The sequence below is a fragment of the Dromiciops gliroides genome, chromosome 4 (genome assembly GCF_019393635.1).
Source record: "Dromiciops gliroides isolate mDroGli1 chromosome 4, mDroGli1.pri, whole genome shotgun sequence".
NCBI classification, from domain to species: domain Eukaryota; kingdom Metazoa; phylum Chordata; class Mammalia; order Microbiotheria; family Microbiotheriidae; genus Dromiciops; species Dromiciops gliroides.
Window position 1 is genome coordinate 201,920,516 of NC_057864.1, and position 15,933 is coordinate 201,936,448.

Below are 15,933 nucleotides of genomic sequence, written 5' to 3' on the forward strand. Positions count from 1 at the left end.
TTCAGGAGGACCTGAGTTCAAGTCCGACCTCAGACTCTTAACACTTACTAGCTGTGTGACCCAGGTTAAGTCACTTAACCCCAATTGCCTCACCAAAAAAAAAAAAAAAAAGAAGAAGAAGAAGTAAGCTGGGACCAGATTCTGGAGGGCCTGAAACACCGAACTTAAGAGCTTTGGACAATAGATAGGCAATAGGGAGATATTGATGGTTTTTGAATAGGGTAGTGAACTGTGCTTTAGGCATCAGAACTGCTTTGGAAAGAATATTTTTGTCTGGGGTGTCATAGAATGGATTTGAGAGGGGGAGAGATTGTAGGCAGAGTGAAAGAAGGGTGTCACAAAAATCCAGGTAAGTGGTAATGAGCTTTCTTTTCAATTGTCTATAAGGTGTTTGGTTCTTCTTTGGAAGCTGAAGCCAAGTTGGGGTGAATCCTCACTTCAGCTGGAGACTAGCACCACAGCAAACAAGTCTCTTCTGATCCATCTCCCGAAATGGCTGTCTCTGGGCTTGCTTGTATCTACTCTCCCCTTGTCCTTCATGATGATAAGGTTATGGTCACGGAGGATAAAATTAATGGCCTCATTAAAGCCACAGGTGTAAATGTTGAACTGTTCTGGCCTGGATTATTTGCAAAGGCCCTGAACAATGTAAACATTGCAGGTCTCATCTGCAATGTAGAAGTTGGTGGACCTGCCCCAATAGCTGGTGGTGCTGCCCCTGCTGGAGGTGCTGTTCCTGCTAGCACAGCTGCCCCAGCTGAGGAGAAAAAAGAGGAAGCAGAAAAAGAAGAACCCAAGGAGTCTGATGATGACATGGGCTTTGGTCTGTTTGACTAAATTTTTTTTTTGAAACATTAAATAAAAAGCTTAACTAGGAAAAAAAAAAGAGGTAACAAGGGTCTGAACTAGGGCGGTAGCAGTATCAGTAGAGAGGAGAGATGGGTATAAGTGACCTTGTAGTGTTAGAATGGATGACATTTAGGAGCAGATTGTACGTGGCAGGTAACGGAAGAGTAAGAATGAAAGATTCCAGGGTTTGCAGACTGGGGAGATCTTTTAGGTGTCACTTACAGAGATGGTCAATTCAGTAGGAGCATAGGAGGTGTTAGGGGCAGGGGTTAGAGAGGATGAGTTTAGTTTTGGACATGTTGAGTTATCAGAAGGAAGGCCAGATGAAGATGTCTACTAGATAGTTGGAAATGTGTATGGAGCTCAGTGGAAAGTTAAGGGCTAGGGCTTAGATCTGTAAGCTATCAGCATAGAGGAAATCCGAGACTGGGGGTTAGTAAATGGATGTAGGAATGAATGAAAAAGTGCTAGTTATATACCTGGAATAGTATTGGTAAGACAAATACAAAAAGCGAGGCAGTCCTTGCTTTCATGGAGCTGACATTTTAATAGGAAGAAACAACACAGCTAGGAAGTAGTAGCCAGGGAAGGGAGTTTGGTCTGGGGGGGAGTCAGCTACGGGGATGGAATCATGGGTCAGCCACTTGATATGACCCTCCCAGAGGCAATGGTAGGGTTAATTGGATTCCTTTGTTCAGAGCAGGAAGTAGAAAGGAGGTGGTGGTGGTGAAGTATGTATTGCAGTGAAATAGGTGACAAGATGGTCCAGTGTCCTTGGCTGGATGGCATGTGAAGCATGCTCTGATCTGGGCCAGCTGGTGAAAATTCACTCAATTACTCACTAGTCAAGACAACTGAGCCCCAGGGTGAGACTTCTTCTTTTTTTTTTTTAATGTCAATTTGTTTAGTCATTTATATATAATCAGTACATCTCATTTTTATCACATACATAGTCTCAATTTTAATTCAACTTTCTTCATATAAAATTAAAGTTTTAACTGGTAGATGGATATTAGAATGGCCTTGTCCTGCTATATATATATATATATATATATATTTTTTTTTTTTAACAGTGAAAAGACTTCTGAGATTTTGTGAGACAATTAAAAAATAGGGTGAGACTTCTAAAGCTGAGTATATTGACTTAGTGACCTCAGACAGTGGCAGTGTGAGTGGAGAGGAGAGATGGATGTGAGGGACAGTGTAGACAGGATGTTGCAGGCAAGGGAGGGGAAAGACTTAAAAATGACTAGGACTCAGGTGACTTTAGCAAGGGGAAAGAGTACATCAAGAGAAGGTGGGTAAGGAAGACCTCTTCACCATAATCTAATTGTGCGTTTATGGGGAAAAAAGGGCAGGACCAAAAGCCACTGAATGAGCCAGAGTAATTGTCAGACATAGATGCAGAATCAAGAGACTACATGTGAAAGAACCATTCTGGTGATGTTGGTGAACATTTCATTAGTAAAACTATAGTGTTGATATTTTGTGTTAATGTGTTCAGGACTTATGATTTTGTCACTGTGGGAGTACCCTCCTTTAGCCTCAGATCTAAGCCTCAGGAGGGTTATAAGTACATTGTCCATGGGGCTCACACTCTTGCTGTTTAAGAGCAGAATTAAACCCAGGTCTTCTGGACTCCAATTCTAGTGATCTCTGCACAGTGCTTTGTACTTCTCATTCTTACATTAATACAATATCAATAACAGCATAATAAGATTCAGTAGAAGTACCTGCCTGAATGGATTCATCCAAGAAAGGCTGGAGAAGTGGGCAGAGTGGGTAGCCTGAGGCCGGAAAGATGTGATCAGGGTACAGTTGTCATCTATTCTTGTTAATGAGCTGAAAGCAGAAGGTTTTTCAGGACGAGAAGCAGGAACAGAGTGGGAGGATCTGCTTGTCTCAGCTCTACAATTTACTGATCTAAGCATGAAGTGTATTGATAGTATTTATACCACCAGGGATATGTATAAACACACACACACACACACACACACACACACACACACACACACACACACACTCACACAGGGGACTTTTACTAATCTAGTGCTGCTTCCTTAGTCTCAGTCTTTGTTGTCATCCTGAGAGATGAAGCAATGTGTGTAATTGTCTCAGGAGCACTTTCCAAGTGCTTCTGGCTGGCATTATTTTATACTCAGGACGAGTCAAGGAGTAACCCTTTATAAATGTACCACATCTAGGATAGGCTGACTCCAGGCCTTTTGACCACAAAAGCATAAAGAGAAACAGCTTTGAAAGATTTTAGAAGTCTGCTCAATACAGAGATCAGTCATGACTTCAGAAGACTGCTATTGAAACATGCCTGTCTCCTGCCTCTTGGTAGTGAGGTGATGGACTGGAGGAATGGAGAATGAGACATACATTTTCACATTTAGCTAATGTCTTGTTTTTTTTTTCTGGACTATATGTATTGGATATGAGGAAGAGTGGCTTTTGCTAGAAGGGAGGACGATTAATTAATTGGATGAGAGTGGTGCAGAAAAAGAATAAAAGAAAGAAAAGAACAGCAGTTCAGTTTTTAAGAAAAAACAGCAGAGAGAAGAAAGTTCAGAAGGAGAGATAGATAAGAGGGGCAGTTTTATTGCTGTCATGTTAAATACACTTAAAACCCCATAGGCTATGTAGCAAAAGGTCATGACTTTACATACAGTGCTTTTCTTCATTGTATAATGACATGTTCATATTTTTTGTTGTTTGCTAAATTCATAATTTAAAAAAACCTTTTATTTACTCTTTGCAAGGAATTTTGCTAGTCATGGTAATACAAGGAAAAAATTAAAACCTTTTCTGCATTTGAGGAGCTTTTATTTGAAGAGAGAGAGAACATATATGAAAGGCAACTAGATTGCTCAGTGGATAGAACTCTGGGGCTGGAGTCAGGAAGAATTGAGTTCAAATACGATTTCAGACACTTGCTAGCTGTGTGACCCTGGGCAAGTCATTTAACATCTTTTTGCCTTAATACAATGGAGAAGGAAATGGCAAACTGCTCCAGTATCCATGCCAAGAAAATCCCATGCACAGTATGGTCTAGGAGGTCATAAAGAGTCAGGCTCGACTCAATGACTGAACACAGCAAGAATACATGGGGGGTAAAAGTAAGTACAACACATGTTCAAAGCAATGCAAAGTAATTTCAAGAGGGAGATAAATAGTTCTGACAACTGGGGGAGTGGCTGTCAGGGCAGGCTTCATGTGGTTTGGAGGAAGCTCTGGATTCTACTAGTGGAGAGTATATCTAAAGGTGGGGAGCTACCTGTACAGAGGCAGGAAGGCTGGGGATTGACTGATTTGTATAGGGAACAGTTTAACTAGAGCAGAGAGGGAATGGCAGAGGAATCATATAAAATAAGACTGGAAAGGTAGGTGGGAGCCAGATGGTAGGCTGAAATGCTAGACTGATGATTTTTCATTTTGTCCTAAAGGCAATACAGGACCATTGACAAAGCCTAACTTTTACATAAGTTCAAAGTCAAGAAATAGGTTGCGAAAAATGAGCAAACAACAACAACAATAACAACAAAGAACTTGATCATAAAAAGCTACTATGGTGGCAGGGAAGACCAAGACAAAATTCAGAAGACAACTCTGTGAAAACAGCTGTGAAAAAAGCTTCAAAGTAAAATGGTAATTGGATCTAAACCTAGTAAGAATTCCTAGAAGAATTAAAGAAAGAGATGAGTGGTAAAGGAAAAATTGGGAAAAGAAATGAGAGTGAAGCAAGATAATTATGAAAAGAGAGTCAACAGCTTGATTAAAGAGACATACACGCGAAAACATACTGAAGAAAATATCACCTTAAAACCCAGAATTGGCCTAATGGCAAAAGAGTCACTGAAGAAAAGAACTCCTTAAAAAGCAGAATTGGTCAAATGGAAAAAGAGGTACAAAATTTCACTGAAGAAAAGAGTTCCTTAAAAATTAGAATTGGCCAAGTGGAAGCTAAAGTCTCCATGAGACGTCAAGAAATAATGAAACAAAGTCAGAAGAATGAAAAAATAGAATAAAATGTGAAATACTTCATTGGGTAAGCAACTGACCTGGAAAATAGATTAAAGAGAGGTGATTTAAAAATTATTGGATTTCCTAAAAGAAAGAGTCAAGACATCATATTTCAAGAAATTATTAAGGAAAACTGCCCTGATATCTTAGATCCAGAGTATAAAAATAGAAATTAAAATAATCCATAAATCACCTCTTAAAAGAGTTCCCCAGATGAAAACTTGAGCCAAATTCCAGAGCTCCCAGGTCAAAGAGAAAATACTTCAAGCAGCCAGAAAGAAACTGGAGCTATAGTCAGGATCACATAAGATTTAGCCACTTCCCTGTTAAAGGAATGGAAGGCTTAGAATATGATATTCCAGAAGGCAAAGGAGTTAGAATTACAATCAATAATCACCTACCAACCAAAAACTGAATATAATCCTTCAGGGGGAAAATGGATATTTAATGAAATAAAGGACTTTGAAGCATTCCTAATGAAAAGACCTGAACTAAATAGAAAATTTGACATCCAAGCACAAGAGAAGCATAAAAAGGTAAACATGAAAGTATAATGATCAGATTCAATAAAGCTAAACTCTTTACATTCTTATGTAGGAAGATGATACATGTAACTCCTAAGAACTTTATCATTATTAGGACAGTTAAAAGGAATTTATATATACAGAGGGCATGTTGTGAGCCAATTATGTTGGAATGATCTTTAAAAAAAATGAACGGGTGAGAGAGAAAGAGGGATGTACTGGGAGAAGGGGGGAAGGGAGAGGTAGAATGGAGAAAATTTTTCTTATGTAAAAGAGGTGTGCAAGGAAGAACTTTTACAGTGGAGGGGAAAAGTGGGGGGGTTAGTGGGCAATGATTGAACCTCACTCATCAGAATTAGTTCAAAGAGGGAAGAATATACATATATATGTATATATGAATATATGTACATGCACTCAGTTGTGTATATAGAAATCTAACTTACCCAATAGGGAAATAGTAGGGAAAAAAGGATAAGAGAAAGGGGGAAGGAATGATCAAAAGGAGGACAGATTAAAGGAGGCCATGGTTAGAAGCAAAATAAACTTTTGAGGAGGGACAGGATAAAAAGATAGTGAAGAAGAAACAGAAAAAAATGATATGGAGGGAAATACACAGTTAGTAATCATGATTTTGAATGTGAATGGGATGAGCTCACCTGTAAACGGAAGCAGATAGTATAATGGATTAAAAAACAGAATCCATCAATATGTTGTTTACAAGAGATACACTTGAAACAGAAAGACACTCACAGAGTTAAAATAAAGGGCTAGAGCAGAATTTAATATGCTTCAGCTGAACTAAAGAAAGGCAAGGGGGTAGCAATCATGTATCTCAGACAAAGTAAAAGCAAAAATAGACCTAATTAAAAGGTTTTTTTTTTAACGGATCTATTTAAAAGTAAAATTAGCCAGGGAAATTACATTTTGCCAAAAAGTGCCATAGACAATGAAGTAATATTAAATTTTTTTCCATCAAATTTCTTTAATAAAGATCTCATTTCTTGGGGGCAGCTAGGTGATGCAGTGGATAAAGCAATTTCTTTATATATAAAATGACTAGATGGTTTTAGTGGTCTCTTCCAGATAAAAATCCACCAGTATACAAAAACTGTTAGTTCTTGATATTGAGTGGAAATTTACCTTCCTGAAACTGGGCTTAGGACAACACACAACTCACCTACTTTTCTTTTATACATAATAGACGTTCAAATACCTGAAGATAGAAAGATATCCATGAAAACCCAGCAGGAAGAGATGGCAATAAAAATTCCACTCAAGGGGGCAGCTAGGTGGCACAGTGGATAAAGCACTGGCCCTGGATTCAGGAGGACCTGAGTTCAAATCCGCCCTTAGACACTTGACATTCATTAGCTGTGTGACCCTGGGCAAGTCACCAAACCCTCATTGCCCTGAAAAAAATAATAAAGTTCCCCAGAGTTAAAAAAAAATCTCATTTCTTAAATATTTGCTGAGTATAGAACTGAGTCAAGTTTATAAAAATAAGAGCTATTCCTCAATTGAAAAATAGTCAAGGGATATAGTCAGTTTTCAGTAGAAGAAATAAAATTTTTCTATAGTTATTTGGAAAAAAATGCTCAAAATCACTATTGACTGGAGAAATGCAAATAAAAACAACTCTGAGGTATCACCTCCCATCTATCAGAAATGACAAATGCTGGTGGGGATGAGAAAAAATTGGTAGGTAGTTTCCGAAAAACATGGCAAGATCCATATGAATTCATGTAAAGTGAAGTGAGAAGAATCAGGAGATCAATGTGCACAGTAACAGCAATGTTGTAATGATGATCAACGGTGAAAGACTTGGCTATTCTAATCAATACACTGATCCAAGACAGTTCTAAAGCACTTATGATGAAAAGATGCTATCTACTTCGAAAGAGAGAGAACTGATGAACTCTGAGTGCAAATTGAAGTATAATTTCCTCACTTTTCTATTTTTTCTCTAATATGGCTCATATGAAAATGTTTTCTATGATTTCATGTGTATAATTAATATTATATTGCTTGCCTTCTCAGTGAGTGGGGAAGGTGGTGGGAAGAAGGAAGAGTATTTGGAACTCAAAATTTAAGAAGAAAGTTAGAAATGAACTACCACACATATGTATATGTAGATTCATGTATATGTACATATACATGCATACACATGCATACATGCATACACACCTCCATATTATTTAAAGAAGGGTGTTGGTACCATGAGCTTTGTCATGGAGGACTGATATGTTAGCACTTGTCTCTTAGGATCTAAACATACTTCCAAAGCCCTTGATATTTCAGTACGCATTCGTATTCCTTCATTGACATGGACCACACAGCACCTGAGTATTCTTTTGTCTTTCCTGTTGAAACTTACCTTTCCTATGTCTTTCTTTTAAAATATTGAGGAGAGGGGACAGCTAAGTGGCACAGTGGATAAAGCACTGGCCCTAGATTCAGGAGGACCTGAGTTCAAATATGGCTTCAGACACTTGATACTGTGATAAAATAATGGGATTTAGCAGATACTCAAAGATCCACCTGGAGATTAATCTAAACTGATTGAATCAAGTGAGAGTGATTGACTGCTGATTAGCCTACTTCAAAGTTAACTAGATTGTAATCGCACCTGGCTAGCCCTTAATAGATTTGGTGGATGCCAACCAATCAGCTTGAAGCAGTGTGTAAGGACAGCCTCTATTCCAGACCTATAAAAAGCTTCCACAATCAGTTTGCTAGAGAGTTCCTGATTAAAGCAGGCTCTTGGAGGAGGACTTGAGGAAGAACCCAACCAGGCTGGAACTCTAGGCTACATAAGCTTTTTCTTAACTTTCTGAACTCCTTGTGAATACCTGTATGCTTTAATAAATTTTTAATGCCCAAAGACTAGTGCTGAAGCTTCTAATTTAAGGTGACCACAATTTAGATTTTAAACATCACAGTACTTACTAGCTGTGTGACCCTGGGCAAGTGACTTAACCCTCATTGCCCCACAAAAAAGAAAGAAAGAAAGAAAGAAAAAAAAAGAAAAAAATATTGAGGAGAGATAGATGTGAGTGACCTTATAGTGATGGAGTAGGCAACATTTAGCAGCAGATTGTATGTGGCAGGTAAGGGAGGGGGTAATTTAAATTTCTATTATTATTATTATTAATTTGGAACTTAAAAAATATGGTTATTGATAACATGCTGTTCTTTTTTTTTTTTGAGGCAATTGGGGATAAGTGACTTGCCTAGGTTCACACAGCTAGTAAGTGTCAAGTGTCTGAGGCTAGATTTGAACTCAGGTACCCCCCTGAATCCTGGACTGGTGCTCTATCCACTGTGCCACCTAGTTTCCCCTAAGATAGATTGATGTCAGCTTGTGTAGTTTGTGTGTGTGTGGGGGGCATTTGGGGTTAAGTGACTTGCCCAGGGTCACATAGCCAGTAAGTGTCAAGTGTCTGAGGCCATATTTGAACTCAGGTCCTCCTGACTCCAGGGCCGTTGCTTTATCCGCTGCATCAACTAGCTGCCTCTGCTGTTCTTCTTTCAAGAACTTCTTATTCATATCTCTTGACCATTTATTGATTGGGGAATGACTGTTGTTCTTATATCTTTGATTCGTTTTCTGGCATATCTTAGCTATCAGATTTTTATCAGAGAAATTTACTATAAATATTTTTCCCAGTTAACTGGAAAAATTCCCTTAATTTTACATCTGTGGCAAAATTTTTTCCATTTTTATTTAATCAAAATTATTTATATCCTGTGATAGCCTTTATCTCTTCTTGGTCAAGAACTTTCCTCCTATCTGTGGTTGAGAAAAACATCTTCCTTCTTTCTGTAATTTATTTATAATATAACCTTTTCTATGAAGGTCTTATATCTAGTTGGAACTTTTTGTGGTATATGGTGTGAGATGTTGATATAAACCTAATTTCTGCCAGACTGCTTTCCAATTTTTCTAGTACTTTCTGTTGAATAGTGAGTTCTTACCCTAGTAGTTGGTATCTTTGGGTTTATTCATGCATGCCTGAACTATGCTACTGTTTTTTTTGTTTGTTTTTGCTTCTATATGTTGTGTATCTGGAGTTTCTGTTTTTTTAAACCAATAACAAATAGTCATTGTTTGTGGAATAGTATGCAATATGTTACTGTATTTATTATCTTTTTTCATTATTTGCCTCAAGATTCTTGATTTTTTTTTTGTTTCTCCATATGAATTTTGTTATTTTTTTCTAGGTCTATAAAACAGCCATTGGTGGTTTGATTGATAATAGAAATTTACTTTTTTTTCCTTTTTTTCTTTTTGTGGGGCAATGAGGGTTAAGTTACTTGCCCAGGGTCACACAGCTAGCACGTGTCAAATGTCTGAGGCTGGATTTGAACTCAGGTCCTCCTGAATCAAGGGCCAGTGCTTTATCCACTGTGCCACCTAGCTGCCCCAATAATAGAAATTTAAAAAGTAAATTGATGTTGGTAATATTGTTAGTTTTTGATATATTAACATGGCTCACTCATGAGTAGTTTACTACTCTCTCTCCACTTATTTAACTCTGTATTTATTTCTTTAAAGAGTGTCTTGTAGTTGTAGTTACATAATTTCTTCATTTGACTTGGTATGCATACTACCAAAGATTTTATTCATTTTTTTTTTTTTGGTGGGGCAGTGAGGGTTAAGTGACTTGCCCAGGGTCACACAGCTAGTAAGTATTAAGTGTCTAAGACCGGATTTGAACTCAGGTCCTCCTAAATCCAGGGTTGGTGCTTTATCCACTGTGCCACCTAGCTGCCCCCTTGAGTGGAATTTTTATTGCCATCTCTTCCTGCTGGGTTTTCATGGATATCTTTCTGACTTCAGGTATTTGAACGTCTATTATGTATAAAAGAAAAGTAGGTGAGTTGTGTGTTGTCCTAAGCCCAGTTTCAGGAAGGTAAATTTCCACTCAATATTAAGAACTAACAGTTTTTGTATACTGGTGGATTTTTATCTGGAAGAGACCATTAAAACCATCTAGTCAATTTACGTATGAAGAAACTGAAACACATAGAGGTCAATTGATTTTGTCTAGTGTCATAAGAGTCAAGGATATTGACTTTGAGATTTTCAACCTGGGTAAAAGGAAGGAGAGTATTGCTCAAAGAGGATAGTTTGCAAGAAGGGTAGGTTTGGGATGTTTTAGATACATTGAATTTTATTTTATTTTATTTTAATTTTTTTAGTGAGGCAATTGGGGTTAGCTAGTAAGTGTCAAGTGTCTGAGGCTGGATTTGAACTCCAGGGCTGGTGCTCTATCCACTGTGCCACCTAGCTGCCCCTGATACATTGAATTTTAGAAGCTACCTTATTCACGTAGAGATATACAGCAAGATTTGAGTGATGAGAACTGGAGTTCAGGAGATAACTTGTTTGGCTATATAGATGTGAATGTGATGTGCATAGAGGTGATTACTTCAAAGGAATTGATGGTTTATGGAGATGGGGACCCAGGGCAGAGCTTTAGGGGACAACTTTGCCTTATGCTACATTAGAAACTGAGAAGCAATGGTCAGATAAATAGAAGAACCAAGAAACGGCCATGGAAGTCTAGGCAGGACAAGGTTTTGAGGTGGTCAGTAGAGCCACAGCTATAGAAGAGTCAAGTAGAAAAGGAAAAGAGAAATAACCAGCAGAATACCAATGGTAACCTTGCAGAGAGCAAAGAATGGTAGGGCTGGAAGGGAGATGGCAAAGGGTTTAGAAGTGAGTAGAAATGGGGATAAGAAGTATGGACAACCCTTATTAGGAGTTGAGATGTAGATGGTAACTTGAGAAGATAGCAGTCAAATAACTGCTTTGTGAATTAGTGAACTTCCTGTCACAAAAAGTATTCAAGTAGGGGTTCAATGATTATATCTCAAAGCTATTACAGACTTCTAACCATCTAATTCTAGACTTTGTGGTTTTATGGTCATGTCCTTAGAAGCTTTGCAAAGTTTGGAATCTTCTCAGTGGTTCATTTTTATCCTTGATTTTTTTTTTTTTTTTTAGTGAGGCAATTGGGGTTAAGTGACTTGCCCACGGCCACACAGCCAGCAAGTGTCAAGTGTCTGAGACCAGACCTGAACCCAGGCACTCCTGAATCCAGGGCCGGCGCCCCCAACCACTGTGCCATCTAGCTGCCCCTCCTTGATTTTTATACCATGATTTATTACTATTCTGATATATTGTCAGATCTGATGCCATTTTGGAAAGCAGACTGGCTTGGCCAGTTTCAAGTTTAGGAGATGCAAATTGGAACTGGGCAATAAACTGCTCAAATTATCCAATTTTTAATCTCATAGTGCTGAGGGCACTTAGCTCCTGGAGGTAAGTGGTTGGTCAGTATAGAGCAGCATTATGGGAATTGTCCTGCTGACCTTGGGCTGATGCTGGTGATCCAGCCTGGAAGCCACCTTGTGACTGTTTGAATGATTCTGGTGGGTTCCTTTCTTAGGTCATGCTGGCTGCCTCCTATTGGTCTCTTCTGGCCCCTGCAATTGAGATGGCAGAAACCTCAGGAAATTTCGGTGCCTTTGCTTTCTTCCCGGTGGCCGTCGGCTTCACCCTTGGAGCATCTTTTGTCTACCTGGCTGATCTTCTGATGCCTTACTTGGTGAGTACTGCCCAACACAGGCTTGACACACAGCCAGGACACCATGGATGGATGGATAGAGAATTGTAGAGTTCAGTGAAGATGGCTGCTCCTTGCTTTGTGCAATATGTTCCCATAAAAATATGTGTCTAAATCTCAGGCTCTCTGTCAGATAGGTAATGATCTGTAAACAAATTTGGAATGCTCTGAGGATGCTTTTATTGAAAGAAGTCTTTCGGAGAATCCCTCTTTAAATTGAAGAATCTTTTTGTGATGTGAATGATCTCTTCCTCATCCTCATCTCCATTTATCTGTCTGGTGTGTTCAGATTTTTGCATGTCAGATTTATTAAAAAAAAAAAAAGAGGCACACCTGAACTAGTGTTGTGTGGGTGGGCATGTGTATGTTTGAGTAAGACATGGTCTGTCTTCAAAAAGAGTTAACAGAATAGTCAGGGAGATGTAACACCTACCAGGAGAATGCCTTAGGAGCACCCAATTGAACATAACCTCTTATCAGGTTTAAATGAATACAGTACAAGCCTAGTCTCTAGGTGCTAAGGGGATCCACAATAGAAGAGGCTATCAGGATTTGGGGAAGTCATTTCTCTTGTGTGAGACTAACAGCCAGACTTCAAAGAGTTCATGGGTGTGTTAGTGCTCATAAGCAGCAAGATCATGGCTTTACAGCTCGAAGGGATCTTAGAGGCATCAGATCTCCCCTTTACTGATGAAGGAATTGGGGCCCAAAGAGGTTGAAGTGACTTGCCCAAAGTCACATAGGGAGTGAATGACAGAGCTGGGATTTGAACTCGAGTCTTCTGACTCCAAAGTCAGTGTTCTTTCTACTAAAGTGTAAGTCTACATTTTGGTTGGGTTGTTCTGTAAAGATACCTGAGCCTGGGCCTTGATATAAGTGAGAACAAATGTTGGCCCTAGAAACTGATAAAGGTGACCACGGGCCATCTTCCTTGTGTACAGGTAGATGAACTCAAGCTCAGACCCTTGTAAGCATAAGTAGCTTGTCAGAAGTGAGCCAGTGGGAGGAGGTCATGAGGGATGCTCTGCATATTGGGAGGGAAAAAAGACTCAAACCCACCATTCCTAAATAGCTAGTAGGAGAAAATCTCCTTGAGTCACTTTTGGTTATAGAGTGTCATGGTCAGACTAGTTCAGAGAACAAATCATTTAACCGTTCTGAGCCTCATTTGCCTCATCTGTAAACTGAAGAGATTAGAGTCAACCTCTAAAGTTCCTTTTGGATTTAGAAACTCTGATGAACATAGTGACCCACCAGAGTTCCAAAGGACTCATGATGAAAAATACTATCCACCCCCAGAGAAAGAGCTGATGGCCTCAGAGTGCGGATGAAGCGTCTCTTTTTCTTGCTCCTCCTGCCCCCCTCCCCCAAGTCATGGCTAATGTTCAGATTTGTTTTGCTTAACTTTATATTTGTAATGGATTTTCTATTCCTTGCCTTCTCAATGGATGGGGGAGCAGGTGAGGAAGGAAGAAAATTTGGAACCTAAAATAAAATAAATTGAATAAAATAAAAATAAAGTATCTTGCAGCTCTGTACTCTTCCATCTCTAAATTTTATATGATCTCTAGTAACGCTGTAGATGCAACTGTACAAGTCCTACATGTGGGATTATTTTTCAACCAAAATAGAAGCTAGAGTAGGCTAATTGAGCAAGCTGCTGCACAAGTGGTCTTTCTGACCAAGTAGGGGTTCCAGTGAGCTACACTCTTTATGTTATCTGCAGTGTGGTGGGGCTTTGACCCCAGTGACCAGTGAGACAGCCTGAGCTTTCAGCTTTTTTCTTGGGGAATGACAAGAACTAAAGAAGAGGCTGTGGTCTGAGTCCCTGGGAATCCTGCATGGTTGGCTCAGGGCCAGGAAGACTTGCTGGGTGTTTTTCTGGCTTGCTGAAATTTCACTCATCCTGGACAGAGGGGAGAAGAGGAGAAGACAGTGTGTGACTGGTTGGAGAACTCATTTAATTTTAAATGAAAGATTATCTGTGACCATTTTTAAAAAAAAGATAGTAACCATAGTGACAGTGTGTTTCTCCATCTTACCATGATCCCATAATCAGGCTGTCAAGTCATCTGCATGGTAATGTGCCAGGGAGCTTCTGGATGGGAGGTGCCATCCCTCGGCCTGCTAGCGGTACCACCCAGGCTTATGTGTAAGCTCATTGGGTCAGATTTTGCCATCTCTGATGAGAACAGCATGCTGAGCCATGGCCTTTTTCCATAGGATGGCTTTTCGGCCTTGGCACTAAGGGTCAGCTGAGTTTCCACACAGTCCCTGTCATATCTCATTCTGCTCTTGCCCATACTCCACTGCTGTCTCCCCAGGCTCAATCAGTGTTCAAAGACAGTCTCTTGCAGCCTTATCCTTTACAATGATTGCAGGTCATCATTCATTGGTACCAGGGGGCCCTGTCTATATTTGATCAGCTGCATGGAGTTAATCATTTTCACTGGGCCATGTAAATAGTTACTGCCTGATTGTTACCTATTTTATCTTTCTCTTTCTTCTCTTTCTTTTTTTTTTCCCTTTCCCTTCCCTCTTCCTTATCGTTTCCTCATCTTTTCATATTTTTACATTCACATGCCTGTCTGTTGGAGGTGGTCCCGATATGGGGGAGACTGAGGAAGGCAGATGAGCATGGGAATTGTGAGCTGCAGTGGGCTAAGCAGATTGGGTGCTTGTGCTGAGTTTGGCATTAAAGTGGTAAGCCTCTCCAGCAACAGGGGGCTACTACTTACTTATCCAAAGTGGGAGTGACCTGGCCTAGAGGAACCAGGCCTGTGCATTTCCAGTGGGTAAGATCAGGATTTTGTTGTTGTTCGGTTGTTTTTAGTCATGTCCATCTCCTCGTGACCCCATTTGGGGTTTTCTTGGCAAAGATACTGGAGTGATTTGCCATTTCATTCTCCAGCTCATTTGACAGAGGGGGAAACTGAAGCAAACAGGGCTAAGCGACTTGCCCAGGGTCATACAGCTAGTTAAGTGTTTGAGGCCAGATTTGAACTCAGGAAGATGAGTCTTCTTGACTTCAGACCTAGCATTCTGTGCACTTGTGCCACCTAGCTACCCAAGATCAGGATACCCAGTCTTTTAAAAAACAAAACAAAACAAAAAGCTACCAGCACCTTACCTTATAGATTACCTCCCATCTACTCTGTATATATCTTTTATGTGCCTAGCTAATAGTAATAACATGATAGCTAACATTTACTTACTATGTCACTTAACATATCACTTCCTATGTGCCAGGCACTGTGTTCAGTACTCTATAATTATTATCTCATTATTATCTACATTTTACCGAGGAGGAGGCTGAGGCAAAGAGAGGCTAAGTGACTTTGCCCAGGGTCAAACAGCTAGTAAGTGACTTAGGCTGAATTTGAACTTTGGTCTTCCTTACTCCACTCCCATCACTTTATTCAATACACTACCAGCTGCCCCAATTATCCATTTCCATGTTGTCTCCCTCTGTTAGAATGTGAATTCACTCCTTGAAGGCAAGACACTGTTTTTACCTTTCTTTGTATCCCTAGTGCTTAACATCCTTAATAAAATGTTTGTTGACTTATTCCAAGCTTAATCCAAACTGTTGTTCTTCCTTTAGGAGCACAGCATAAAAGTCTGAGTTAAGGGATTTTTTTTTTTACAAATTTATTTAATCATTTTAAAGTCCTTGTAATAGTATTGCTAGGGAGATTAGGGCGGGGTAGCAGAGAACTTGCTAAAATCTGGCAAAAAGAGGGAGGATAGAAATGGACTTGTGATGTCATTGATAGAGGCAACTCCCAGATGAGAAAATTTAACCAGTGCAGGTCTATGCCTTCTCTTAGTGTTGACTCAGTTGAGTATGGGGAGGTTAGTGACTTGCCTAAGGTCACACAGATAGTATGTGTCTTCTGACT

General features: G+C 39.5%; 2 protein-coding genes across 3 annotated transcripts in view; both read left to right on the forward strand.

Annotated features, from left to right (window-relative positions):
* SLC39A11 (solute carrier family 39 member 11) overlaps positions 1-15,933 on the forward strand; it is a 493,527-nt gene that overhangs the window by 47,676 nt on the left and 429,918 nt on the right. For both annotated transcript variants that reach the window (XM_044004208.1, XM_044004207.1), the window contains exon 4: positions 11,855-12,013. In XM_044004208.1, the coding sequence (XP_043860143.1) occupies positions 11,855-12,013 (159 nt within the window). The remainder of the gene's footprint in view (positions 1-11,854; positions 12,014-15,933) is intronic.
* LOC122753438 (60S acidic ribosomal protein P1-like) lies at positions 493-837 on the forward strand. The gene has a single exon (XM_044000832.1). It carries the CDS (start codon positions 493-495, stop codon positions 835-837), a length of 345 nt encoding a protein of 114 aa, XP_043856767.1.